The sequence below is a fragment of the Alnus glutinosa genome, chromosome 5 (assembly GCF_958979055.1).
Source record: "Alnus glutinosa chromosome 5, dhAlnGlut1.1, whole genome shotgun sequence".
Classification (NCBI taxonomy): Eukaryota; Viridiplantae; Streptophyta; class Magnoliopsida; order Fagales; family Betulaceae; genus Alnus; species Alnus glutinosa.
Window position 1 is genome coordinate 25,440,806 of NC_084890.1, and position 27,873 is coordinate 25,468,678.

Sequence of the window (27,873 nt, forward strand, 5' to 3'; positions counted from 1 at the left end):
TTGAATCCATTGAAGTTCAGCAGTGGCATTTGCAAGGGAACGGTATTCGGCTTCGGTGCTTGATCGAGAAACAGTGGCTTGTTTTCGTGAGCTCCAAGAGATGAGGTTGGAGCCAAGAAAAATACAATATCCTCCGGTAGAACGGCGGTCATCGGGGCAACCGGCCCAATCGGCATCTGAGTATGCATGGAGCTGTGAGGCAGACTTGTGGTGAAGAAAAAGGCCATGAAATAAGGTATGCTTCAAGTACCTCAAGATATGTTTGACAGCAGCCCAGTGATGGACAGCTGGGCTGATACGTTCATAAAGTTAGGGCTGATGTGGCACTGTAGCTGCATTAACCCTAGCCGCCTCTAGCATAATAAGAAGCCTCTAGCTAAATAAGGAGTAGAATACTTCTCCATATTTTCTTTCCCTAAGTGTCTTAGCTAAATAAGGAATATATTTTCCATTCTTAATTTATTTTCCTGCAGTGTGTTATGACGGCTAGACCTAATGGTTAAGTCTTATGACCTAGCCGTCATCTATTTAAGTGTAACCCTACTCAATGAATAAACATGCTGAATTATAATCAAACATAGACCTTATTGGTTGTTTTGGAGATCAAGGCTCTCTCGAAGTAGCCATTGGAGATCACGGCTCTCTCGAAGTAGCCCATATCTTTTCTTTTGTTCCTTTTTATTATTTGATTGCATCAAGTGGTATCAGAGCCGGGGTTCCTCTCGTTATCCGCATTGATAAACCTTGAGGCCCGGTTTCCCTCACTAGAAACCAGAATTTTTTTATTTTTTTTTTTTTGAGAAAAAATTCCAGTTAATCACCATAGGTCGTTCCCGCAACAAGAACAAGGCCTACTTGGATTTTGCGGTGGAAGCAAGACCAGCCATGCGTTCATTCACCCAGCAACACGAACAACAAGTTATGGAAGGACGCATGGGCAGCTTGGAGCAAGCGGTGCAGGCCTTGACAGCCCGAATGACCGAGGTATTTGAGATGCTGTCCGCCAGAGACCGACGTGACGCAGTGGAGAACGGGCGTAGGCGGTTACGGGCAGGAGAAGGAGAAGAATTCCTCGCGTACAAAGAAGAAGCCAGCAAACGGATGGAGGAGATCAGGAAAAGAATGGAAAGCTTTTCTCCACCACGCACCTCTCCGACAAGCCAATCCTTGCCCATAACAGGAGAGTCCAACGCAGGTTCTGTTGGTACGAATTTTATGCCCCATATAATCAATATCAAGCCTACCGAGGATGTCACGATGTCGCCTGAATTTTCTGGGGATATTTCAAGCCCGGATGGTCGTGTTGTCAAGGAAGGAGTTGCTGGAATTCTTGTAGCAGCTAGTCCAGAAGGGGCTGAAAATATCATGGGGGTGCTGCAGCAGAATGTGAAGAAGAAAGAAGAAGAGAGGAAGCACGGGTTGGAAGAGCATGGAATAATTTTTACAAAAACAGAACTGAAACAGAATGAGAAGAAGGAAGACCAGGGGCTGATTTTTGCAAAACCAGAATTCTTCCTTGGGGACAAGGAAGATGTTAGGGGAGAGGGATGATACGTTCATAAAGTTAGGGCTGATGTGGCACTGTAGCTGCATTAACCCTAGCCGCCTCTAGCATAATAAGAAGCCTCTAGCTAAATAAGGAGTAGAATACTTCTCCATATTTTCTTTCCCTAAGTGTCTTAGCTAAATAAGGAATATATTTTCCATTCTTAATTTATTTTCCTGCAGTGTGTTATGACGGCTAGACCTAATGGTTAAGTCTTATGACCTAGCCGTCATCTATTTAAGTGTAACCCTACTCAATGAATAAACATGCTGAATTATAATCAAACATAGACCTTATTGGTTGTTTTGGAGATCAAGGCTCTCTCGAAGTAGCCATTGGAGATCACGGCTCTCTCGAAGTAGCCCATATCTTTTCTTTTGTTCCTTTTTATTATTTGATTGCATCAAGGATGATACGTTCATAAAGTTAGGGCTGATGTGGCACTGTAGCTGCATTAACCCTAGCCGCCTCTAGCATAATAAGAAGCCTCTAGCTAAATAAGGAGTAGAATACTTCTCCATATTTTCTTTCCCTAAGTGTCTTAGCTAAATAAGGAATATATTTTCCATTCTTAATTTATTTTCCTGCAGTGTGTTATGACGGCTAGACCTAATGGTTAAGTCTTATGACCTAGCCGTCATCTATTTAAGTGTAACCCTACTCAATGAATAAACAGGCTGAATTATAATCAAACATAGACCTTATTGGTTGTTTTGGAGATCAAGGCTCTCTCGAAGTAGCCATTGGAGATCACGGCTCTCTCGAAGTAGCCCATATCTTTTCTTTTGTTCCTTTTTATTATTTGATTGCATCAAGTGGTATCAGAGCCGGGGTTCCTCTCGTTAACCACATTGATAAACCTTGAGGCCCGGTTTCCCTCACTAGAAACCAGAATTTTTTTTTTTTTTTTTTGAGAAAAAATTCCAGTTAATCACCATAGGTCGTTCCCGCAACAAGAACAAGGCCTACTTGGATTTTGCGGTGGAAGCAAGACCAGCCATGCGTTCATTCACCCAGCAACACGAACAACAAGTTATGGAAGGACGCATGGGCAGCTTGGAGCAAGCGGTGCAGGCCTTGACAGCCCGAATGACCGAGGTATTTGAGATGCTGTCCGCCAGAGACCGACGTGACGCAGTGGAGAACGGGCGTAGGCGGTTACGGGCAGGAGAAGGAGAAGAATTCCTCGCGTACAAAGAAGAAGCCAGCAAACGGATGGAGGAGATCAGGAAAAGAATGGAAAGCTTTTCTCCACCACGCACCTCTCCGACAAGCCAATCCTTGCCCATAACAGGAGAGTCCAACGCAGGTTCTGTTAGTACGAATTTTATGCCCCATATAATCAATATCAAGCCTACCGAGGACGTCACGATGTCGCCTGAATTTTATGGGGATATTTCAAGCCCGGATGGTCGTGTTGTCAAGGAAGGAGTTGCTGGAATTCTTGTAGCAACTAGTCCAGAAGGGGCTGAAAATATCATGGGGGTGCTGCAGCAGAATGTGAAGAAGAAAGAAGAAGAGAGGAAGCATGGGTTGGAAGAGCATGGAATAATTTTTACAAAAACAGAACTGAAACAGAATGAGAAGAAGGAAGACCAGGGGCTGATTTTTGCAAAACCATAATTCTTCCTTGGGGACAAGGAAGATGTTAGGGGAGAGGGATGATACGTTCATAAAATTAGGGCTGATGTGGCACTGTAGCTGCATTAACCCTAGCCGCCTCTAGCATAATAAGAAGCCTCTACCTAAATAAGGAGTAGAATACTTCTCCATATTTTCTTTCCCTAAGTGTCTTAGCTAAATAAGGAATATATTTTCCATTCTTAATTTATTTTCCTGCAGTGTGTTATGACGGCTAGACCTAATGGTTAAGTCTTATGACCTAGCCGTCATCTATTTAAGTGTAACCCTACTCAATGAATAAACAGGCTGAATTATAATCAAACATAGACCTTATTGGTTGTTTTGGAGATCAAGGCTCTCTCGAAGTAGCCATTGGAGATCACGGCTCTCTCGAAGTAGCTTGCAATCAAATAATAAAAAGGAACAAAAGAAAAGATATGGGCTACTTCGAGAGAGCCGTGATCTCCAATGGCTACTTCGAGAGAGCCTTGATCTCCAAAACAACCAATAAGGTCTATGTTTGATTATAATTCAGCATGTTTATTCATTGAGTAGGGTTACACTTAAATAGATGACGGTTAGGTCATAAGACTTAACCATTAGGTCTAGCCGTCATAACACACTGCAGGAAAATAAATTAAGAATGGAAAATATATTCCTTATTTAGCTAAGACACTTAGGGAAAGAAAATATGGAGAAGTATTCTACTCCTTATTTAGCTAGATGCTTCTTATTATGCTAGAGGCGGCTAGGGTTAATGCAGCTACAGTGCCACATCAGCCCTAACTTTATGAACGTATCATCCCTCTCCCCTAACATCTTCCTTGTCCCCAAGGAAGAATTCTGGTTTTGCAAAAATCAGCCCCTGGTCTTCCTTCTTCTCATTCTGTTTCAGTTCTGTTTTTGTAAAAATTATTCCATGCTCTTCCAACCCGTGCTTCCTCTCTTCTTCTTTCTTCTTCACATTCTGCTGCAGCACCCCCATGATATTTTCAGCCCCTTCTGGACTAGCTGCTACAAGAATTCCAGCAACTCCTTCCATGACAACACGACCATCCGGGCTTGAAATATCCCCAGAAAATTCAGGCGACATCGTGACGTCCTCGGTAGGCTTGATATTGATTATATGGGGCATAAAATTCGTACCAACAGAACCTGCGTTGGACTCTCCTGTTATGGGCAAGGATTGGCTTGTCGGAGAGGTGCGTGGTGGAGAAAAGCTTTCCATTCTTTTCCTGATCTCCTCCATCCGTTTGCTGGCTTCTTCTTTGTACGCGAGGAATTCTTCTCCTTCTCCTGCCCGTAACCGCCTACGCCCGTTCTCCACTGCGTCACGTCGGTCTCTGGCGGACAGCATCTCAAATACCTCGGTCATTCGGGCTGTCAAGGCCTGCACCGCTTGCTCCAAGCTGCCCATGCGTCCTTCCATAACTTGCTGTTCGTGTTGCTGGGTGAATGAACGCATGGCTGGTCTTGCTTCCACCGCAAAATCCAAGTAGGCCTTGTTCTTGTTGCGGGAACGACCTATGGTGATTAACTGGAATTTTTTCTCAAAAAAAAAAAAAAAAAATTCTGGTTTCTAGTGAGGGAAACCGGGCCTCAAGGTTTATCAATGCGGTTAACGAGAGGAACCCCGACTCTGATACCACTTGATGCAATCAAATAATAAAAAGGAACAAAAGAAAAGATATGGGCTACTTCGAGAGAGCCGTGATCTCCAATGGCTACTTCGAGAGAGCCTTGATCTCCAAAACAACCAATAAGGTCTATGTTTGATTATAATTCAGCATGTTTATTCATTGAGTAGGGTTACACTTAAATAGATGACGGCTAGGTCATAAGACTTAACCATTAGGTCTAGCCGTCATAACACACTGCAGGAAAATAAATTAAGAATGGAAAATATATTCCTTATTTAGCTAAGACACTTAGGGAAAGAAAATATGGAGAAGTATTCTACTCCTTATTTAGCTAGAGGCTTCTTATTATGCTAGAGGCGGCTAGGGTTAATGCAGCAACAGTGCCACATCAGCCCTAACTTTATGAACGTATCATCCCTGCGTTGGAGGAATTGGCATACTTTATTGACTGCAAAGGAGATATCCGGTCGAGTGAGGGAGAGGTATTGGAGAGAGCCAACTATGCTTCTGTACAGTGACGGATCATCAAAGGCTTCACCATCAAATTTTGACAAGGTCTTCGAGGAAGACATGGGAGAGGTTACTGGCTTTGCAGAGAGCATGTTGGATTTTTGGAGGATATCCAAAATATACTTTCTTTGAGAGAGAAAAATGCCCTTGCTGTCATGAAGGACTTCCACGCCCAAGAAGTAGTGAAGATTGCCAAGATCCTTGATGGGAAAATCACACTGTAGCTTAGAGATGAGCCTGTCAGTAAGGTGGGAGCTGGGGCTAGTGATTATGATGTTGTCCACATAAATAAGTATGAATATTTTGGTAGGACCTGCATCAAAAATAAACAAGGAGGTGTCTGCCCGGGAGCCAGTGAATCCAAGTTCAAGTAGGCGAGTGCTGAGGCAGGAGAACCATGCCCGAGGTGCTTGCTTCAAGCCATAAAGGGACTTTTTGAGGTGGCACACATGATTGGGAAAGGCTGGATGAACAAAACCAGGAGGCTAGAGCATGTAGACATTTTCCTGCAAAAATCCATGTAGAAAGGGATTTGTAACATCTAATTGTTTAATGCACCAGTTAGAGGAGACTGCAAGGGAGAGAACAGTCCGGATGGTTGTTGGTTTAACCACTGGACTAAACGTATCACCATAGTCAAGGCCGGGGAGCTGATGAAACCCTTTGGCCACTAAGCGGGCTTTGTAGCGATCAATGGTCCCATCCGGTTTTCTCTTGATTTTATACACCCATTTGCATCCAACAAGGTTCATCTGAGGTTGGCGGGGAACAAGTGTCCATGTTCCATTTTGCAGGAGAGCATTAAACTCTAGCTGCTCTCCATTCGGCAGACTGATTTGCTGTTGTGAAGGATGTAGGCTCCTCAGTAGGTGATAGCTTCAGAGTGAGGTGGGCTTTTGGTGGAGGGTAGGGAATGGTGCCATCTGTAAAGGTACGGGGTCTGTGAATTTGACTCTTGGAACGAGTTTGCATGGGGTGAGGGACATGTGGAATAATGGTTGAGCTGGGTAGGGGACACGGGTCAATGGGTGGTTCAATCGGATTGGTTGCATGGGAAGGAGTCGGTGGGGAAATAGAAGGTAGAGTAGTAGGTTGGTGGGGAAAGGTTGGAGGTGTGTTACAGGGTGGGGAGTTGGGCGGGACAGGTGGAGGTGAGGAAAGTGAGAGAGTAGAAGGGAGAGACACAGGCTTACATAATGAACGAGGTGTAGGAGCCGGGAGATGCTGAAAAGGGAAGGACGTTTCATCAAAAATGACATTGCGGGATATATAGATTCGACTCGAGGGAATGTGCAGACAACGATAGCCTTTGTGGTGGAGGCTATAGCCTATGAAGACACGGAGTTGGGAACGAAATTCAAGTTTGTGACAGTTGTAGGGTCTGAGGTGAGGCCAGCAGGCACACCCAAACACCTTCAGAACATTGTAATCAGGAATTTTGTGGAAGAGGAGTTCAAATGGAGACTTGTTGTGAGTGACAGGGGAGGGAAGACGATTAATTAGAAAAGTTGCAGTGAGGAAAGCTTCATCCCAGTATTTGAAAGGCATGGAGGCAGAGGCAAGCAAGGAGAGGCCGATTTCGACAATGTATCGATGCTTGCGTTCAACGGAACCTTGTTGTTGGTGAGTATGAGGGTAGGAGATGCGATGGGAGATCCCTTATCGAGAGAGAATAGGATTGAGAGATTTGAATTCATCCCCCCAGTCTGATTGGATTGATTGTTTTATGAGTCACTTATATTTTTTTATATATTAAATATATGTAGATTAAAGTTTTAACACAAATTCAAAACAAAAATTTGTATATTAAAGTTTAGTAAAATAGAATTCAGGTCAAACCAAGTCGATCCGTTTAGACACGATTAATGAATTGGTTAATTTTGGATCAACTCGCTTAATCCACAAGTGACTCGCATAAATCTATATATATATATATATATTAAAAATTTAAAACACTCAAGTCTAAGACTAAAAAAAAAGTTCCTAATTATAAAGATATTAACTTTGGTAGTGTAATTCATTTTCATGCTTAAGAGCACTAGCAGCAGATTCCAAACTATTTTTCCCTATACAAAAACACCCCACAACAGCTTCCCTTTATCTTTCTCTATATCATTAAAATAACATTTTTGACCTTTTACCTTCTTTTTTTTTACTTTATTCCGAAAGCTTCTGCATCTTTTTACCTCTTCTTCTTTGAAGCCATTTATGCCATTTCTTTTCTTTTTCTTCCGGCCAGTTCTCTCATCTCTGTCTTCTTCTCCCTCTCGTCTGTCTCTCTTTTTTTTTTTCTTTTTTTTTTTTCCATAAAATCTCTTCTTCTTCTTCTTCTTCTTCTTCTTCTTCTTCTTCTTCTTCTTCTTCTTCTTCTTCTTCTCTCTCTCTCTCTCTCTCTCTCTCTCTCCATCTTCTTTCTCGCTCTTGTCTGCATCTTCTTTTTTACTCAATCCCTCTCCTGTTCTTTGTTTCTTCGTTTTTTCTTTTGTTCACTCATCTGTTGTTGATTGAGAATGAGAGAAGACAGAGAACAAGAGAGAGACAGAGGGGTGAAGGGAGAAGCGTCGTTGTCCATCTCTGTCCATCTCCGCAGACGGCATCAGAAGCTTCAAGGAGGAGGAAGGGGATTTTGTGGGAGTTGAGGTGGGTGGGAGCCGCAAGACCCGCAAGGAGAGGTTGAAGAAGACTGAATGAGAGAGGAGAGAGAGAGCTGTTTTTTTTTAGGTTGAGGATGCGTAGAGAGAGGAGAGAGACAAACGTTTTCTTTTATTAAAATAAGCTGTTGGGAAGCTACAGTGCTTCCCAATACATTGGGAAGCACTGTAGCTTTCCAAGGGTGACCCTCTAAAATAGGGTAACTACTGTAGCTTGATTTTTTGTGATTTTTTTTCAAATTTTCCTTATTTTAGGGAACAAAACTACTTATAAGGGATCTGCTACTAGTGCTCTAATAACTGATAATTATTGTAAAGAAATAGCCTCTCATTCTCTCAAAAAATTATTTATGTGCTTGACGGCCTGTGCCAAAATTTGCATATGTTGCCATGTTTGATATCTGCTCATGTAACTCTTGTAATTAGTATTGATAGAGTTTTGGCATGTAGCTGAATTTGTAAATTATTTGAACACTTGATGCATGTGTGACAAGCCTGACACCCAACCTTACTTAGCTAACCTAAATAAATGGATCAGCTGAGATTCACATGAGAAATTATAACTTTCAGCATGCTCGCATAAAAATAATTTTTATTATTTTTAGATATTGCACTCAAAATGTTTTATTATAAATCAAGTGAGCTGAGCTGGTGGGGATATATAATCAAGGTAATTATATCTATTGAGCAATGCAATATTAATCTGTATTATTGTGAAGAAGAAATGAATTTGAAGTGGAGGTTACCTGTATTTAGATTGTGAAGAAATGAATGAGCCCAACTTCCTTTCATCATTCTTATAGTCCAGAATCCAGATATAACTAAGCTGCATGCTTCAACAACTAGGGTTTCTTGTTTTTACTTGCATAAATCTCCTATGGTGTTCTAAAATCTCTACAAAACAGTAACAATAGAATCATCCTTATCATTATTCAGAAATAAATCATCATGTAAACTGCACAATAAATATTCATCGTTTTCTTCCATGAAAATTTTCACAGGAAGAACATATTTCCCCCCACGAAAATAATAACAAGAAAGATCACTCGAGTACTAAATTAACTGTAGATGGCACCTCCGGACCCAGAATTTTGAGAATTCGCTCTCGCTCGATTTTAGTTTTGGATATCTCTATAACACAGCATTCACCGTCGCCTAAATAAGGTGTTATTTCTAGAACAATTCTCATCTTCTCAAGCAGAATAGCATTTTTTAGCAGAAGTACGGCAAGGTCAAATTCAATTGGACAAGCATAAAAACCACGTAGCTCCACTTTCTTGAGACGCTGATGTTGACAATATTCTTTAAGAGGTATCTTTTTGTGCTCTCTGTAATCTGCTCCTTCTATTATCTTTTGGCGCTTTATCCGTTCTTCCTCACTGCAGGGAAGATGGAGCTAAAAACAAGAAAGAACAAAACAAAAATTGTTGATTTTTAAGCAAGGTATTAATTATTTTGAATAACATGTCACAATCAGAAGGATATTTCCAAGATAGTCAAAACATGAGTACATGTTGTCGCATATATATAACAATATGAGAGAATTAATCACAAAAAAAAAAAAAAAAACAAAAACAAAAAAACAAAAAAGGCGTCCACAAATCATTTTTTTTGATAAGTAATAGCAATTTATTAAAAAGCGCAGAGGGGCGCAACCCTTATACACGGGAGGTATACAAGAAAGCCCCTAACAGGGTCGAACAGAAAATAAATTTAAGAAATCTACATAAGTAAATACACTCAAACTATGGTGTGGCACTATCCAAAAATATAAAGTATCGATCAGCCGCTTCCGAAGCTCCACCATAGATGTCTCTACATCTTCAAACAGACGAGCATTCCGCTCCCTCCAAATACACCAAAGCAAGCACAAAGGAGCTAAACGCTAAGCCTCTGTAGCTTGACCACTCCCCATTGCCGCTCCCCAACTCTTTAACAATTCCAACACCGTTCGAGGCATAACCCACTCAACCCCAAATAAAATAAGAACGTAGCTCCAAAGAGCCTGGGCGACCTCGCAATGAAGTAACAAGTGATCTATAGACTCCCCACTCTTCTTGCATAAACAACACCACTCCATTACTATTACATTCCTCTTACGCAAGTTATCGTGCGTCAATATTTTGCCCAAAGCCGCTGACCAAACGAAGAAAGCCACCCTTGTTGGAGCCTTAACACGCCAAATATTCTTCCAAGGAAAATAAGGGCCATCTTCCTTAATGAGCTCATCGTAGAAGGATCTCACCTCAAATAAACCTTTTTTGGAGGGATTCCACACTAATCTGTCACTCTCTCCTTGACGAGTCGAAGTGGAATATAATCGATCGAAGAAAGAAAGGACCATGTCCATCTCCCAACCCTGGATTTGTCTCGTAAAAAGAACATTCCACTGAATTACACCATTATGAACCACCAAATTATCCGCCACCAACGCGTCTTTGTTCCTTACTATAGAAAAAAGAGCTGGAAAGCATTGCTTCAAGGAACCATCCCCACACCACCAATCTTTCCAAAAGCTAATATTTGATCCACTCCCCACTTCAAAACGAACGAAGTTGCGGAATTTCTCCCACCCCCTCCTTATATGTTTCCATACACCCACTCCGAAAGAACCCGAAACCTCTTTCGAGCACCACCCACCCTCTAGACTCTGGAATTTGGCATCAATCACCAACCGCCATAAAGCCTCTCTCTCCCTACCATATCTCCACAACCATTTACCCAGGAGCGCTCGATTGAACTGGATGAGATTGTGAACTCCTAACCCACCTGCATACAAAGGCGTACAGATCTTGTTCCAATTCACTAAATGAAATTTTTTCTCGCCACCAAAGGCGTCCACAAATCATTACAATCAGAAGCATCAAGCTGCAAACCTAAAAAGAAAATAGTCAAATATATCATGTTTTTGAATTCAAGACAAAAAATTGTACATTAAAACCAAGTGAGACCGATTTCCAAAGACTAATAATCACTAATGGCATAGAGCATAAACCACTCACATAATATCTTTTCAACTCTTAGATAACAATAACATCACTAACAACTCTTTCCGCTCACTTGTCAAAATCTCTTGCCTAGAAGAAACTAGTGAATGTGAATATATAAAGTATAGAAACCATCCTATATATACTTTCACTCCAAATTCTTGTTAATATCATACAAAACAATAGGTGGATAACTACGTTCTGAAAAAATTTACTCAAAGCAAGTAGTAAACCAGGTTCTTTTTTAACCTAAATTTTGTCAAACAATAGTTAAATTACTGGCAATCATTTCCACTCTCCAATCCCGAATCTTTCCAAAAAATTGAATGCAAAATGCATTTGAAATTATAACATAAAAATATCTCGGTGACAAATCCTTCCTGGCGTCGTAGAAACAATAGGTGATATTTGCGTTTAAAAAGAAAATCTTTCAAACAATGGTGTAAAGAAAAGTGTAATAAATATCTCTGCCATGTTACCTATAAAAGGAATACTTCCATTAATCAGGTCACAAAACACCCAATATTTATCCAAGTCTAGAGACTCCTCCAACTAATATTTTGTTTGAAAACATAAAATGGAGCTATGGCTTAAAAAAAGGGTAAACAATCATACAAATCTTAGTTTAATAACGTATCAAAAGCAAAAAAATAAAAATAAAGAGATTGTACAAAGTTCCAGGGAACAAAAGGCCCGTTGCAGGTCAACAATCAAATAAAAATGTGCTTGATATAGAAGATAACTTACATCCATCTCAAGTTCAACCAATGATGGAGCCGCCTCCAAAAAAGCAGAGGTCAGGTCCAGCAAGATTTTTCTAAATCTTACACCTAATAGCTTCAATTGCTTGAGTCTAGTAAATGTGGTTAAGGGCTTAGGTATTAAATCAACCTGAAATACAATGGAAAGAAATGATTAACTAAAGACATGATGTTAAAAAATGATGACAAAAAGTTCAACTAAAATTTTTGCTGTGGCAATACCTGGACAAATGGAGTGGACACTAATAAAGTTTCAACTAGAGGAAAGTCTTTTGCAAGTGTGCTAAGGACATATGTTATTTGAGTTCTAGGATCAGGCTGCAAAGTTCTACGATCAGACTGCAAAGTTCTACGATTAGACTGCAAAGTCACACATAGTCTAACAGGTTCTGCAATGTTCTTTAACAAGACCTGCCCAAACATCTTTGCGTCATACTCAATTGATGCAATACCTATGGCATCATGAATTTCAACTCTTTCTAAAGGCTCGCAACGAAATATCCTCAAGTGCCTCAGCCTGAGAAACCGACATCCACTAGATAATTTTAAACGAAATGGACAACGGCATTCACTTATACTAAACCATTGTAAAGATGGGCAACTAGACAAAATGTTATCTACATCCTCTTGATTTAAACTTGTCTTTTTCAATGCGAGGGATGAAAGGGAGTTCAAGCCATTGTAATTTTCTGGAATACTCAGGCTGCAAAAAATTTTTTTTTTGATAAGTAATAATAGTCTTATTGAAAGCGTAAGGCGCCCCTTAGTACACTGGACGTATACAAAAGGAAACACCTAACTAGAAAGAGAAAAACGAACAAAAAAATCAGCATAGCTGACTGAAATAGGGTACAAAAAGGCCATCGACCAATTATACAAAGTAAGTAAAAAAGACTCTAACACCTCCTCCAGGGAACCCTCCAAGTTTTCAAAACACCTTCGATTCCTTTCTTTCCACACGCACCAAAAAATGCAAATAGGAACCATCTTCCAAATTGTAGCACTCAGAGGTCTCCCCGACTTCCACCAGCCTGCCAATAGGTCTATCACTCTTCTAGGCATTACCCAAGAAATGCCAAACCGAGAGAATATGTTATTCCACAGAGTTGACGCCACGTCGCAATGTAGAAGAATGTGATCCACAGATTCCCCGTCTCTCTTACATAAACAGCATCTGTCTACAATGATCAAATGCCTCTTCCTAAGATTATCCACAGTAAGGATCTTTCCTAGTGCAGCAGACCAAGTAAAAAAGGCTGCCCTTGGAGGTGCCTGAGTCCGCCACACACACTTCCAAGGGAACCAAGAATCACCAGAGCAAGTCAAAGATCTGAAAAAAGACTTGACCTTGAATAAACCTTTCTTGGAAGCCACCCACCAAAGTCTGTCTGCCCGATCTCTGTTCACTCTGGTTGCATGTAAGACCTGGAAAAAAGAAGCAAACACATCCACTTCCCAATCATGCGCCTCTCTGACAAAGCTCACGTTCCACTGAGTTGAACCGCCCAAAACTTCCACATTGTCTGCCACTGACGCATCCTTCACCCGAGCAATACCAAATAAATCAGGAAAGACTTCTTTCAAAACCGAGTCTCCGCACCACAAGTCATGCCAAAATCTAATTCTTTCCCCGTCCCCCACCTCAAATCTGGTAAAACCGGAGAATGTCTCCCACCCTTTCCTTATATTCTTCCACAACCCCACTCCAAAAGCCCCTACAAGCTCCCGGGAGCACCAACCACCCCACATGCTACCAAACTTGGAATCTATCACACCTCTCCACCAAGCATCTCTTTCCAACCCAAATCGCCATAACCATTTCCCTAACAAAGCTCGATTGAACATTACCAAATTTCTTATACCCAAACCTCCTTCTGAAATAGGAGTACAGACCTTCGCCCAATTCACCAAATGAAATTTAACCTCTTCACCCAACCCTCCCCATAGAAAGTCTCGATGCAATTTTTCGATCCGAGCCGCAACACTCCCCGGAATAGGGAATAAAGACATATAATAGGTAGGAAGATTGGAAAGGGTGCTCTTAATAAGAGTAACTCTGCCACCCTTGGAAAGATATAACCTTTTCCAACTAGCCAACCGCTTTTCTATCTTCTCAATAACTCCGTCCCATATACGTGTAGACTTATAGGAAGCCCCCAAAGGAAGACCGAGATACTTTGCTGGTAAGGAAACAACCTCACACCCTAGGATGTCTGCTAATCTTTCCCCTTGTTCAACATTCCCCACTGGAATTAAATTGGATTTTGCCAAATTGACCTTCAAACCCGAGATTGCTTCAAACAAAAGAAAAAGACTCCGCAGATTCTGTAACTGAGATGTGCGAGCACTGCAGAAAATCAATGTGTCATCGGCAAACAAAAGATGTGAGATAGAAACATTACCCACTAAGAATCCTTCCAATAAACCCCCACTGACCGCCTGTGTAATCATACGGCTCAAAGCCTCCATAACAAATACAAACAGCAGGGGTGACAAGGGGTCCCCTTGCCTCAAGCCTCGAGAACTACTGAAAAAACCATTAGGAGAGCCATTGACTAGAACCGAAAACCGCGCAGAAGAAATGCATCGAGCTATCCATGAACACCATTTTCCCCCGAAGCCACATCGCCTCAACATATACAAAAGAAAATTCCAATTAACATGGTCATAAGCTTTCTCCAAGTCCATTTTACAAATGACACCTGGTTCCCCTGATCTTACACGGCTGTCAATGCATTCGTTGGCAATAAGGACTGGATCAAGAATCTGTCTCCCTTTGATGAATGCACTCTGGGATTTGGAGATAACCTTCTCCAAGACCCCTTTCAGTCGGTTTGCCAACACTTTGGCAATGATCTTGTAGATGCCTCCCACAAGACTGATAGGTCGGAAGTCTTTGAGAGAGTTAGCTCCAGGAATCTTTGGAATGAGAGAAATAAACGATGTATTCAGACTCTTCTCAAACGCACCTCTCTCATGAAAGTCAGAAAAAACCTCCATAATGTCTGGACTCAATACTTCCCAGCAAGCTTGGAAGAAAGCCATGGAAAAACCATCAGGACCTGGTGCCTTGTCTCCCTTCAATGCGAACACTACCTTCCTAACCTCCTCCTCCTCAAAAGGTCTTTCCAGCCAGCTAGCCTCTGATTCCAAGATAGTGTCAAAGGATAGATCATCCAACGAAGGCCTCCAACTGTACTTCTCAGAAAAGAGAGTATGATAATAGTGAACCGCGTGATCGCCTATCTCTGTCTGATTAGAAGAGAGTGAATCACCAATCATTAAAGAATCAATAGAATTGTATCTTCTGTTTGAGTTGGCTATAGAATGGAAATATTTAGTACATTTGTCCCCTTCCTTTAACCACGTTACCCTCGACTTTTGCCTCCAACTAATCTCTTCCAACAGAGAAACCCTCTCTAATTCGCTGACAATCTCTGACTTTTTTAGTTGCTCCTCCTCGCCCAAAGCCCTACTACCTTCAATAGAATCAAAGGCCTGAAGCTCTTCAAATAGCTTTCTCTTATTTCTCTCCACGTTACCAAAGACTTCTTCATTCCAAATCTTCAAATGTTGCTTCAGAGCCTTAAACTTGCAAGCTATAACGAAACTGGGAGTACCTTGAAACGAATAGGAATCCCACCACTGTTTCACCAAACCCACGAACCCATCCGCCTTAAGCCACATATTTTCGAATTTGAATGGCCTTTTTCTCCTAGTAGTGTCGCTGCAATCAAGAAGAATTGGAAAATGATCAGAATAAAGGCGGGGAAGTCTCTTCTGTGATCTCACAGAAAACCTAGATTCCCAATCAGGGGAAACAAGAAAACGGTCAATCCTTGACCAAGTGGGAGGGTCGCCAGAGAGCGACCAAGTGAAAGAGCCTCCAGCGAGAGGGAAGTCCATCAAGCCCTGATCATAGATAAAGTCACCAAAATCCCTCATGCCAGACACACTGCCTTCTCCAGAACGTTCACTAGAAAACCGAGTAATATTAAAATCCCCCCCTATACACCAAGGCAAGATCCACCAATTGAGCATCCCAGCTAGCTCATCCCAGAGCCTCCTCCTATCAATATAGTGATTCGGGCCATACACCCCCGCAAAAGCCCACTCAAATCCGTCTGCAATATTCCTAAAAGAAACTGCAAGCGTGAACTCCCCCAAGCATACATCGACCTTCTCCACCACCCTCTTATCCCACATGATCAAGATACCCCCTGAAGCCCCACAAGAGTCCAAGCTGCACCAATCCACATAATTACTTCCCCATATGCTACGCACAAAGTTTCTCGATGGACTATGAACTTTGGTCTCTTGAAAGCACAAGATATCCACCTTCCATTCTCTGAGCAAGTTGCTAATCCTTAGGCGTTTACGCCTATTGTTCAACCCCCTCACATTCCAAGATAGAATCTTGGGCTTCATGGCACAACAATGAGACCCCTAGCCCTCCTTTTCCCACGATTAGAGCCAGAGCTCTTAGTATCGTAATTTACAGAACTCACCAAATTCTTGACCTCCCTCTTGCCCTTTGAGCTTCCATCTCCATTGCGACGATCTCCTTCGATGCAAGTCAACAATGCCAACAATTGCAACTTGTGTCCCATATACGTCATCTTCACAATGGGATAAATATCATTCGCACGCTGAAGAACCCAGTCCGAATACCCCTCTCCCTCCACAACTGGAGAGTAAGCGTTGAGAGGGGACACCCTACTCGTACCCGCCTCTCCTCCCTTCTCACCCTCCTGGAATACCACCATTTCTGAATCCCCTTTGGAATTGCTGCTGGAACCCAAGACCTCCCCCATATTTTGTATCCATTTTTCCCCCAACGGTATCTGCCAAGGAGCTAACCCTGTCGATATCCTTGGCACCCATGCATCAACCGGCGACTGCACCTGCACCATGGACCCCTTTTCCAACTCTGAAACGTTTTCTGGTGCCTCAACTAGCAGCAGACTATCCGGAAGAGACCCCTGAAAATGCTCACACATTTCCGGCCTAGGACTTATTTCTGCACTCTCCAAAGCTTCCACAAGAGCTACTGTCTCGCCCTTGCTCCTTTCCAACCCCGAGCTGTTGGGAGACACGACCACCGGTGGAGAAACGGGTAGCTTGCCAACATGACCAAACAGCAGTTCCGGAACTGAATCCGAAGAGGATGCCTTCAGAGGGGGAAGGACTGAACTTTCCGATGCTTGGGGCTGAATACAGTCCCTATCAGCTTGTGATTGAGAGCCGTCACCTTTTGCCGGCGGTAGCGTCTCCGGCGTCGAAGAGGATGCGCCGGGATCCCCTGAAACCAAAGGGGCCTGGTTAGAGGACAGGCCCGCGCGTTCCTTGGCTTTGAAAACGAAGTTGGGCCTGTTGACCTGGTTTGCCATGGGAGCCTTCCCTTTCATTTTCCTGTTTTTGGGCCATGTTCCTCGTAAACCCATGGCATTCCTGACAGTGGGCCGAAACCCGGAAGCCATTGGCCCACTATCCACAACTCCACCCTCTATCTTGGCAAGATCCGCCAGACAAAGACCAATTTCTTGTTGCAGCCTCTGCAAAGTGGTCCTGATTTTGACTAGTTCAGGACTGACGCCAGAGTGGATTTTGCGTGTTGCAGGAGCCTCGGTAACAGGAGCTGTGCCAGTCTGCTTTACTAGGTAGTGTGCATCAGGGTTCAGAACCGTTGGGACTTTGGACCTTTGGATCGTTCTCTGAACGTCCGAATTCTCAAGGACCGATGGTCCATGCAAAGTTCTCTTCAATATCGCCTTGCCGGACGCCGGATCATTAACCAGAATTTGAGGGACGACAGTGGTTTTGGCCTCACCCACCGGGATGTTTTCCAACCTACAAGGCAACGGATCTATCTTCCCTGAGCACACGCCCGTATCTATCTCCACGTGTGGCCCTGTGTTCTTCAAAACTTCCGCAAAACTCCTCCTTCCCCTCATTGCCTGAGACTGAACCTCAGGCCGAACGTCCACTCTGCTTCCTCCGTATCTAAGAAACTCATTGGCACAGTGTAGAGCCGAGCCAAATAAGTCCCAACCCTCTCCGCCTCTTCCCTCTGGAATTAGCACCACTCCGCTTTTCCTACTTCCGGCATATTCCTCCACCAGCAGAAAGCTGCCGTGTCTGTTGAAGCATCTCTGAGCAATGACACGAGGAAGTCCATAGGAGGCTTGATTCCAAAAAACCCGAGAGTCTTCCACAGTCACTAGTTCCTCAAAAATGCGTACTAACCACCCAATCTCATCTCTCTCCAGAAAAATTGACCTTAACCTCCCTCTGCATTTTTCTCGGAATCGAACCCCAGTCTCTCCCCCAGCTACCACCAACTCAAAATCCTTTGACTCCACCGACCATCTTCTTGAACACGACATTATGATCTAGTTACAAACAATCATTTAGAGCCTGCTAATCTTTTGTTTAGGCTTGCTTGCTTGTCATTTACACACACCAGGTAAAGTGGATTAAACCGCCTAAATCATCAATAGTGTTTGTTTTGGACTTTTAGGAACATGGTATTTCAAGCAACCAGGGTATCCTGTTAACGTGAAAAAGAATAAAACTTAATAAATTAGATTTTGGAAGGCATAGGAGCTCAAATGAAGGAGACTATTTAACAGGCTGCAAAAATTCAAAGACAAATGTTTTATCTTTGGCCGTTTCCCTGCTAGAGCAAATAGCCAATATGGAAATTTATAGAGCTCATGATACAAGTCTGACAAATGATCGTCTAACAGGTTGATGTCAAGCTTTTGAACTTGCATATCAATTGCAAATTGAATCCATCGATCAACGTCGCAACCATGATCACTACCCAACGGATACTCAACCTTGAAGGAATCTACGTTTTTGCCGACATAGAGTTCTAGAATATGATTGGCCCATCTAACAAATCTTCCCTTTTGCTTCTGTTTCCACAGAGTAGGCTACCTTTTGAAATGGTCCAAGTATAAAAAATGTCCAAGCATGTTTTTGGCATCTAGGTCAAGATTAGAAGAGGTCCTCCAAATGTATCTCCATCTTTTTGAAAGGATACTAGTAGTGGCAGCCTCCCTCAATGAGTTTAATGATATTATAGAAGAAAGAATATCCACCGGCAATCTACCAGTCAGATCGGCCTCTGGGTCATTGTCAATCTGTGTGCACACAAAATAACATAAACAAGATTCCAAAGTAAAGGTACGTCTTTGTTATTAATAAAGCCAAAAAAAAAAACAAACAATTTAGAGTGTTTAATATAATGTGGATTGCATAGAAATATATCAAAACTTAAACTTACACCAAGCAACGTCTTGGCCTGAGATTCACATGAGAAATTATAACTTTCAGCATGCTCGCATAAAAATAATTTTTATTATTTTTAGATATTCCACTCAAAATGTTTTATTATAAATCAAGTGAGCTGAGCTGGTGGGGATATAATCAAGGTAATCATATCTATTGAGCAATGCAATATTAATCTTTATTATTGTGAAGAAGAAATGAATTTGAAGTGGAGGAGATTACCTGCATTTAGATTGTGAAGAAATGAATGAGCCCAACTTCCTTTCATCATTCTTATAGTCCAGAATCCAGATATAACTAAGCTGCATGCTTCAACAACTAGGGTTTCTTGTTTTTACTTGCATAAATCTCCTATGGTGTTCTAAAATCTCTACAAAACAGTAACAATACAATCATCCTTATCATTATTCAGAAATAAATCATCATGTAAACTGCACAATAAATATTCATCGTTTTCTTCCATGAAAATTTTCACAGGAAGGGCAAATTTCCCCCCACAAAAATAATAACAAGAAAGATCACACGAGTACTAAATCAACCGTAGATGGCACCTCCGGACCCAGAATTTTGAGAATTTTCTCTCGCTCAATTTTAGTTTTGGATAAGCCCATAACCCAGCATTCACCGTCGCCTAAATAAGGTGTTATTTCTAGAACAATTCTCATCTTCTCAAGCAGAATAGCATTTTTTAGCAGAAGTACGGCAAGGTCAAATTCAATTGGACAAGCAGAAAAACCACGTAGCTCCACTTTCTTGAGACGCTGATGTTGACAATATTCTTTAAGAGGTATCTTCTTGTGTTCTCTGTAATCTGCTCCTTCTATTATCTTTTGGCGCTTTATCCGGTCGTCCTCGCTGCAGGGAAGATGGAGCTAAAAACAAGAAAGAAGCAAAACAAAAATTGTACATTAAAACCAAGTGAGACTGATTTCCAATGGCTAATAATCACTAATGGCATAGAGCATAAACCACTCACATAATATCTTTTCAACTCTTAGATAACAATAACATCACTAACAACTCTTTCCGTTCACTTGTCAAAATCTATTGCCTAGAAGAAACTAGTGAATGTGAATATATAAAGTATAGAAACCATCCTATATATACTTTCACTCCAAATTCTTGTTGATATCATACAAAACAATGGGTGGATAACTACGTTCTGAAAAAAATTACTCAAAGCAAGTAGTAAACCAGGTTTGTTTTTTAACCTAAATTTTGTCAAACACTAGTTAAAATACTGGCAATCATTTCCACTCTCCAATCCCGAATCTTTCCAAAAAATTGAATGCAAAATGCATTTGAAATTATACCATAAAAATATCTCGGTGACAAATCCTTCCTGACGTCTTAGAAACAATAGGTGATATTTGCGTTTAAAAAGAAAATCTTTCAAACAATGGTGTAAAGAAAAGTGTAAAAAATATCTCTGCCATGTTACCTATAAAAGGAATACTTCCATTAATCAGGTCACAAAACACCCAATATTTATCCAAGTCTAAAGACTGCTCCAACTAATATTTTGTTTGAAAACATAAAATGGAGCTTATGGCTTAAAAAAGGGGTAAACAATCATACAAATCTTAGTTTAATAACATATCAAAAGAAAAAAAATAAAAAAATAAAGAGATTGTACAAAGTTCCAAGGAACAAAAAGCCCGGTGCAGCTCAACAATCAAATAAAAATGTCCTTGATATAGAAGATAACTTACATCCATCTCCAGTTCAACCAATGATGGAGCCGCCTCCAAAAATGCAGAGGTCAGGTCCAGCAGAATTTTTCTAAATCTTACACCTAATAGCTTCAATTGCTTGAGTCTAGTAAATGTGGTTAAGTGCTTAGATATTAAATCAACCTGAAAGACAATGGAAAGAAATGATTAACTAGAGACATGATGTTCAAAAATGATGACAAAAAGTTCAACTAAAATTTTTGCTGTGGCAATACCTGGGCATATGGAGTGGACACTAATAAAGTCTCAACTAGAGGAAAGTCTTTTGCAAGTGTGCCAAGGACATACGCTATTTGAGTTCTAGGATCAGGCTGCAAAGTTCTCCGATCAGACTGCAAAGTTCTACGATCAGACTGCAAAGTCACACATAGTCTAACAGGTTGTGCACTGTTCTTTAATAAGACCTGCCCAAACATCTTTGCGTCGTACTCAATTGATGCAACACTTACGGCATCATGAATTTCAACTCTTTCTAAAGGCTCGCAACGAAATATCCTCAAGTGTCTCAGCCTGAGAGACCGACATCCACTAGATAATTTCAAACGAAATGGACAACGGCATTCGCTTATACTAAACCATTCTAAAGATGGGCAACTAGTCAAAATGTTATACACATTCTCTTGATTTAAACTTATCTTTTTCAATGAGAGGGATGAAAGGGAGTTCAAGCCATTGTAATTTTCTGGAATACTCAGGCTGCAAAAATTCAAAGACAAATGTTTTATCTTTGGCCGTTTCCCAGCTTGAGCAAATAGCCAATATGGAAATTTATAGAGGTCATGATACAAGTCTGACAAATGATCGTCTAACAGGTTGATGTCAAGCTTTTGAACTTGCATATCAATTGCAAATTGAATCCATCGATCAACGTCGCAACCATGATCACTACCCAACGGATACTCAACCCTGAAGGAATCTACGTTTTTGCCGACATAGAGTTCTAGAATATGATTGGCCCATCTAACAAATCTTCCCTTTTGCTTCTGTTTCCACTGAGTAGGCTGCCTTTTGAAATGGTCCAAGTATAAAAAATGTCCAAGCATGTTTTTGGCATCTAAGTCAAGATTAGAAGAGGTCCTCCAAATGTATCTCCATCTTTTTGAAAGGATACTAGTAGTGGCAGCTTCCCTCAATGAGATTAATGATGTTATAGAAGAAAGAATGTCCACCGGCAATCTACCAGTCAGATCGGCCTCTAGGGCATTGTCAATCTGTGTGCACACAAAATAACATAAACAAGATTCCAAAGTAAAGGTACGTCTTTGTTGTTAATAAAGCCAAAAAAAAAAAAAAACAATTTAGAGTGTTTAATATAATGTGGATTACATAGAAATATATCTAAAACTTAAACTTACACCAAGCAACGTCTTGGCCTGAGATTGTGGCCACTTAAGTCTGGATTTTTGGTTTGTTGGCAACCGGTCCTCCATTATCTTGTCAATCTGATAATGAAGAGCAATGAAGCTCTCGATTAGCTGACATTATTATTATAGAGAAAGGTCTCACCTTTCATGAAATTGTTCCATAAAATTTAGTAAATTTGCATAATTATAAAAAGCTATGGCGACTTGGAATTCGAATTTCCCATGTTTCAAGTTTTCAATATCTGTCTCTATAAGAAACAAACAAGTGCAGCATATAAAATAATAGATAGATACCTCTGGCACAGAAAATCCAAAACAAAACTTGGGGATGCAATTATTGGGGCCCTCAGGCCGTATTTCCTCCCGTTCCCGCTTCATGATCATCCACTGCTCTCTGGCTAAAAACATTAGGGTTCAGTCAATGTTACTCCAAAGGGCAAAAAATATAAGATTCAGTCCGCAAAGCATAGCAGTTCACTGAATGCAGAGCCAAAAGCAGCCAACTTTATCACTGAAAATCTAATATTATGAATCAAGGACTCTAATGCAGAAGGATGAATCAACAAAAAATCATCAAAAAAAAGAGATGAATCACCAAATATGAAAGTTGGGAATTTGGCTTACTGCAAACAACAGACAAGAAGATAGAATACAGGTCATACCTGGAGCCGAAGGCCTTCCTAGAGCTATGGATTTCCTGTTGTGGTATCAAGCCCACAAAACTTTGAATCTTTCTGATTTCTTTGTTGATCTGGGCCTCACACCGTTGCAGAGAAAGAAAGAAAAGAAAAAAAGCTTCACCTTCGATGATCTGCCGAGAGACAGCAGAAGTATAGAGAGAGAGACGGCAAGTCCGCAAGGATAAATAGACATGTACTACCCCTCGTATTGTGTTCTTTTTTTTTTTTTTTTTTGAGTCTTTTTGGATGAACGGTTTTTAAGATGTGTCCGTTTCTATACCAAACAGGACACAAATTAAAATATATTTAGGGAAGAAAAAAAAAAAAATATATATATATATATATATATATATATATATATATATATATATATAAAATCAGCCATCTTAAAATAGTTTATAAAATTTTCAAGTGTATTAATATAACTTATTAAATTATTAAAGTGTGTCAAAGAGGCAACTTTTGTCCAAATATTCATATGATACCGTTATTTTCTTAAAAATTAAAATAAAACATTAATAAAAAAACTGTATTTTTAAAAAATAAATAAAGAAATTTTAAAAAACTATTAATTTTAAACTAAAATTTTAAAAATTTTAATTAAAAAAAAAAAGGAAGAAAATAGGTGCCTTGCAGAAGGGATGGCACAATATAATGTTTTAAAAATTAAAAAAGAAGAAGAAAATGGGTGGCCGGCAAAAAAGAAGAAAATGCTCCCCACCTTTGGTTTACTTGAAACATGGGTGACAAGTAGAAGACAACTCAATTATCATATATCCAGAGACTACCCAAGTAGAACATTGTTTGATGTTACCGCATCAATGACATAAACAAGTATGGTGTCTTAATAAATGTTCGGGGTATTAGAGTGGCAGTGGCCCAGTGCTGGCTTGGTGGTGGTCTAACAATGGTCTGGGTATTTAAAAATCAAAAAATGATTTACAAAATTTAAAAATGGAAATGATTTTTTGAAACTAAAGAAGCTTTTTTGGTTAAACCGAAAATATTTTCAGTTTAACTATTATTTTCTATCGCACTAAACACCGAAAAATATATAAAATATATATATATATATATATATATATATATATATATATATATATATATATATATATATATATTTAGAAAATATTTGATGCCAAAAAAAGAAAAAAAAAAAAGAAAGAGGAACCTTATTGCATAATTCTCATTAAATTTTTATCATATGTACTGAAATGTCAAACGTTAGGTTTAAGGCAAAAAATTTGTATTACTTTTAAATATAGTCTTAATTTATTATCAACAATAATTGGTGCTTTACTTTTTATTTTTTTGACATGTCCACACAAAGAGGGGGAGGGGGATTTAAACTAGTGACCTCCGCTTCATGATGGGTGGTCCTCAGCTAATTGAGCTACCCATTGAGGACTATTGATGCTATACTTAATCCTAATAAATGTTCGGGATATTAGACTGGCAGTAGTCCGATGTTGGCTTCGTAGTGGTCTGACTGTTTGAGAAAAACTCAAACTCGAAAAATGATTTACAAAATTTAAAAATAGAAATTATTTTCCAAAAATATTTTTGGTTAAACTATTATTTTCGATCGCACCAAACACCGAAAAATATAAAATATATATATATATATATATATATATATATATATATATATATATATATATATATCAGAAAACATTTGATGCCAAAAAAAAAAAAAAAAAAAAGGAACCTTAGTGCATAATTCTCATTAAATTTTTATCGTATGCATTTTTACCATGTTTTGGCAAGGTGTTAGCATGATTTTTGGTTTTAATATAAAATTGAAAAGTAGAATTTTAAAGTCTCCTTAATGCTGGCCGACTTTATCGGGGTATTTTCATCAAAAATATCCAATTTTTCATTAATTGAAATCCAAGCTTATTTTGGAGTCTTACAACCCTAATTCTTGAGACTATTGCAAACAACCCTAACCCATTTAAACCCCCTTTAGTTGTGTGCCCCTAATAGACTCATTCTCTCAAAAGTTCTATATGATATAAGCCTGCCCGTACAAACTTTGGACTTCCAAATATTGCTTGGCCTATGCTTCCTGGGCCAATTATGATTGTGTTCCCTAAGTCCATTATATTATATCAAGACTAATGCTACATTCCACAAATATGTCACAAAGCCGAAGTAGCAAGTTTGTTTTTTAATAGCCCTTAAAACATCATCACGAGCCTGAAATTTAACAATCTGGGATCTATTGCTACTCCCCTTTGTCAAGAAAGAGTAAGTTAAAAATCTCAAAAGTTCTAAAGGAAGCAAAATGGTGGAAAGGAGCCTCCCTATGAGGCAACAGAGTATCTTGGAGGTGCATATTTTTTGTCACAAATTAAAACAATAAAGATTGCATACAAATAAAACCAACTACCAGAATTTGTGGAGTACATAGGAGATTACATTGCAATTGCAGGATCAGTGTAACGATGTTGTATATTTTTGGTTTATTTGTGTGATTTGGGTAATGAAAAATATGGATTATGAATGTAATTCAGTAAAAGAATGGAAATTGATGGTAAGGTATTTCAAAGAACCTGAACCTCCAAGAACACAAAGATTACAATTTCAGATGTATGATTTTCAATCCTCAACCTTAATCTCTAACACATTGTCTGTTTTTCTATTCAAGAAACACTTCCTCTCACACTAAAATAGTGTCTGACAGCGTTCGTGTGTCCAAAACATCAACGTCTTACAAATCGCTTTGCCGTCTTCATGAACCCAAAAAAGAAAACATAAAAGAAAGATGACACCATTCAATCTCCAAAGGAGGGTTGTTTGTTTTATAACACCCCTTCTATTTTTAGTTCAAGAAAATACAAGTATAGGACTATGCAAGTAAAATGATAGGAGAAACTGTACATGGCAATCTCAAAAGTCGATCAAAGGATGCATTGCCGTGAATGAGACCTAGCCTGCAACAACAAACAGGGAACAAAAAAAAAAAAAGGTTCATGTTAGACTTAGAAAGGACCATGATCCCTTATCCAAAATGAGACTACTGCTCTAGTAAATCATCATCAAACGCCCCCTAGGTGCTTAACAATCAAAGCAAGTAAGCCCCCATTAACATTAACATGCAACATATTACATCCACTAGCAATCAGATCTTCCCAACCCATAAATAAACATAATAGAAAATGGCCTGGGGTTGCCAGCTCATCCGACTCCCTATCAACAGCCACACACATTGTTTGATTCAGCCAACTTCTATCAACTTAGTAAAATTCATCTTGCTAATTTTAAATGTAGCCCATATTTACTTCAACTTAACTGGTTATGCATGCCAGGTGAGCTTTATAAGAACAAAAGACAAAAGTATGATATACATAAGATGACAGAAAACATTTTCAAGCAAAGAGGGAGAGATCACTACAGCTGAATTGATATATTTAAAATACTGCTAGAAGGTCTTACATAATATCCAAATTACCAGCTACTTGCAAACTGGAAAGACAACCTCTCATTCTACCATCCAAAGTGATTTGGATCAACAACACTCATAACTTTAGTAAAATAAACCACCCACAAGAATCTTAAAAATCAGAAACTCACCAACCAAATTTTAGATTCAAGGCTAGTACTTAATTCTTTTTGCATATTCTCAGCAGTAGATCAAAACCGTCATACCAAACATTGAATTGAAGAAGAAGAAAGAAAATTAATCAAGGTATTTTAACAAGAGAAACAAACACACCCAACAACCACAGTACATCTGATCAAAGTAAATTACTAATTATCTTGTTCTTGTCATGATCAACATCACACATTCTTTTAAAACAAAAATACAACAGGATAAAACAATTCAGATAACCATTTAAAAAATGACAATTATTGACAAACCAGTATCCAATATAAAATCTAAAACACCGAAATATCATCAAGCACATTAGTCAACAAAAGTAGGGCACATACTAGTTAGAAGCTGTAGACTCATCCTCCTCCACCAAGATCTTAATCTCTGCATCCGAGTTCTCCTCCAGATTTGCCTCACCAATCTCTTCATACTGCAGATTCTCAAATTGGCAATAGGAAACAATAGAATCTTTTTCTTCCACATTAAGAGAACTTGCAAAAAAAACCTTCCAAGGCTTATGCGAATCCTTCAATTTTGACTCCAACTCCTTAACTTCATCAAGGGATGTGACTCTAAAAGTTTCACAATCTGACGAACTCAATGCCCCCGAAACTTGTTCCATAGGAAGAGCATAACTTCCAGCACCAATGTCGTCGCTGGCCACATAACTTCCAGCACCAATGTCGTCGCTGGCCAATCCACTTTCAGCACTAACGTTGTCGCTGGCAGTGTCCGAACTGGCCGTGGCAGTGACCGAACTGGCCGTGGCAGTGTCCGAACTGGCCGTGGCAGTGTCCGAACTGGCCGTGGCAGTGTCCGAACTGGCCGTGGCAGTGACCGAACTGGCCGTGGCAGTGTCCGAACTGGCCGTGGCAGTGTCCGAACTGGCCGTGGCAGTGTCCGAACTGGCCGTGGCAGTGTCCGAACTGGCCGTGGCAGTGTCTGAACTGGCCGTGGCAGTGTCCGAACTGGCCGGAATAGGCAAATCATCTCCCGCACCCTCAATACCAGCAACCCCTGCTTCCAGTGGAAGTTCGCCGACAGGTTCCGCTGCAGGAACATCATTGCCGGCACCCTCAATCGGGCGTACTTCCTCAGCCGACAGAGACAGATCGTCGCCGGAAGCGACCGGTTCTGCCGGAACAGGTTCCGCTGCGGGCAAATCATTGCCCGCACCCTCAATACCAGCGACCCCTACTTCCAGTGGAAGGTCGCCGCCATCCACAGCCCTCCTCTTCCTCATCAACTTCCGCTTCCTCCTCAACGAATGGAGAATCCAAAGAATTTTTCTCATTCCTCTACCCAGATTGAACCCGAAATGACGCCGTCCACAACTGCGGAACATTTCTTTCGTCCTCCAAGAGCTCCTCTTTTCTTTTTTACCCTAAATATGAATATCATCCAATTTATACCTAATTGATGTCAAAATAAAATAATAATAGAAAATTATATCAGATTGCTACGGCATCATAAACGACGTCGAT

General features: G+C 40.2%; 2 protein-coding genes and 1 pseudogene across 5 annotated transcripts in view; all 3 read right to left on the reverse strand.

Annotated features, from left to right (window-relative positions):
- Nucleotides 1-9,012: 9,012 nt before the first annotated feature.
- LOC133869163 (F-box/LRR-repeat protein 13-like) lies at nucleotides 9,013-19,373 on the reverse strand (annotated as a pseudogene).
- An 86-nt stretch (nucleotides 19,374-19,459) lies between these two features.
- The window catches only part of LOC133868425 (F-box/FBD/LRR-repeat protein At1g51370-like), a 69,047-nt gene continuing 60,633 nt past the window's right edge, over nucleotides 19,460-27,873 (reverse strand). Inside the window, exons 1-6 of one of the 4 annotated variants that reach the window (XM_062305325.1) lie at nucleotides 22,774-22,987; nucleotides 22,406-22,505; nucleotides 22,103-22,189; nucleotides 20,963-21,958; nucleotides 20,727-20,870; nucleotides 19,460-19,886 (exon numbers count right to left, since the gene is read on the reverse strand). In XM_062305325.1, the coding sequence (XP_062161309.1) occupies nucleotides 19,533-19,886; nucleotides 20,727-20,870; nucleotides 20,963-21,958; nucleotides 22,103-22,189; nucleotides 22,406-22,495 (1,671 nt within the window). In that variant the 5' untranslated portion in view covers nucleotides 22,496-22,505; nucleotides 22,774-22,987 and the 3' untranslated portion in view covers nucleotides 19,460-19,532. Of the gene's footprint in view, nucleotides 19,887-20,726; nucleotides 20,871-20,962; nucleotides 21,959-22,102; nucleotides 22,190-22,405; nucleotides 22,510-22,773; nucleotides 22,988-27,873 lie in introns of those variants that run through there. The other 3 variants (XM_062305324.1, XM_062305322.1, XM_062305323.1) reach the window with 3 other exon arrangements.
- LOC133868432 (uncharacterized) lies at nucleotides 25,368-27,778 on the reverse strand. The gene is made up of 2 exons (XM_062305333.1): nucleotides 26,728-27,778; nucleotides 25,368-25,727 (listed from the first exon to the last, which is right to left on the reverse strand). Coding segments are annotated over exons 1-2 (1,008 nt in total). The 5' UTR covers nucleotides 27,735-27,778; the 3' UTR covers nucleotides 25,368-25,726.

Excerpts from the sequence above, each read along its gene's own strand:
- LOC133868432 (XM_062305333.1), bottom strand. The coding sequence starts at position 27,734 with ATGTTCCGCAGTTGTGGACGGCGTCATTTCGGGTTCAATCTGGGTAGA.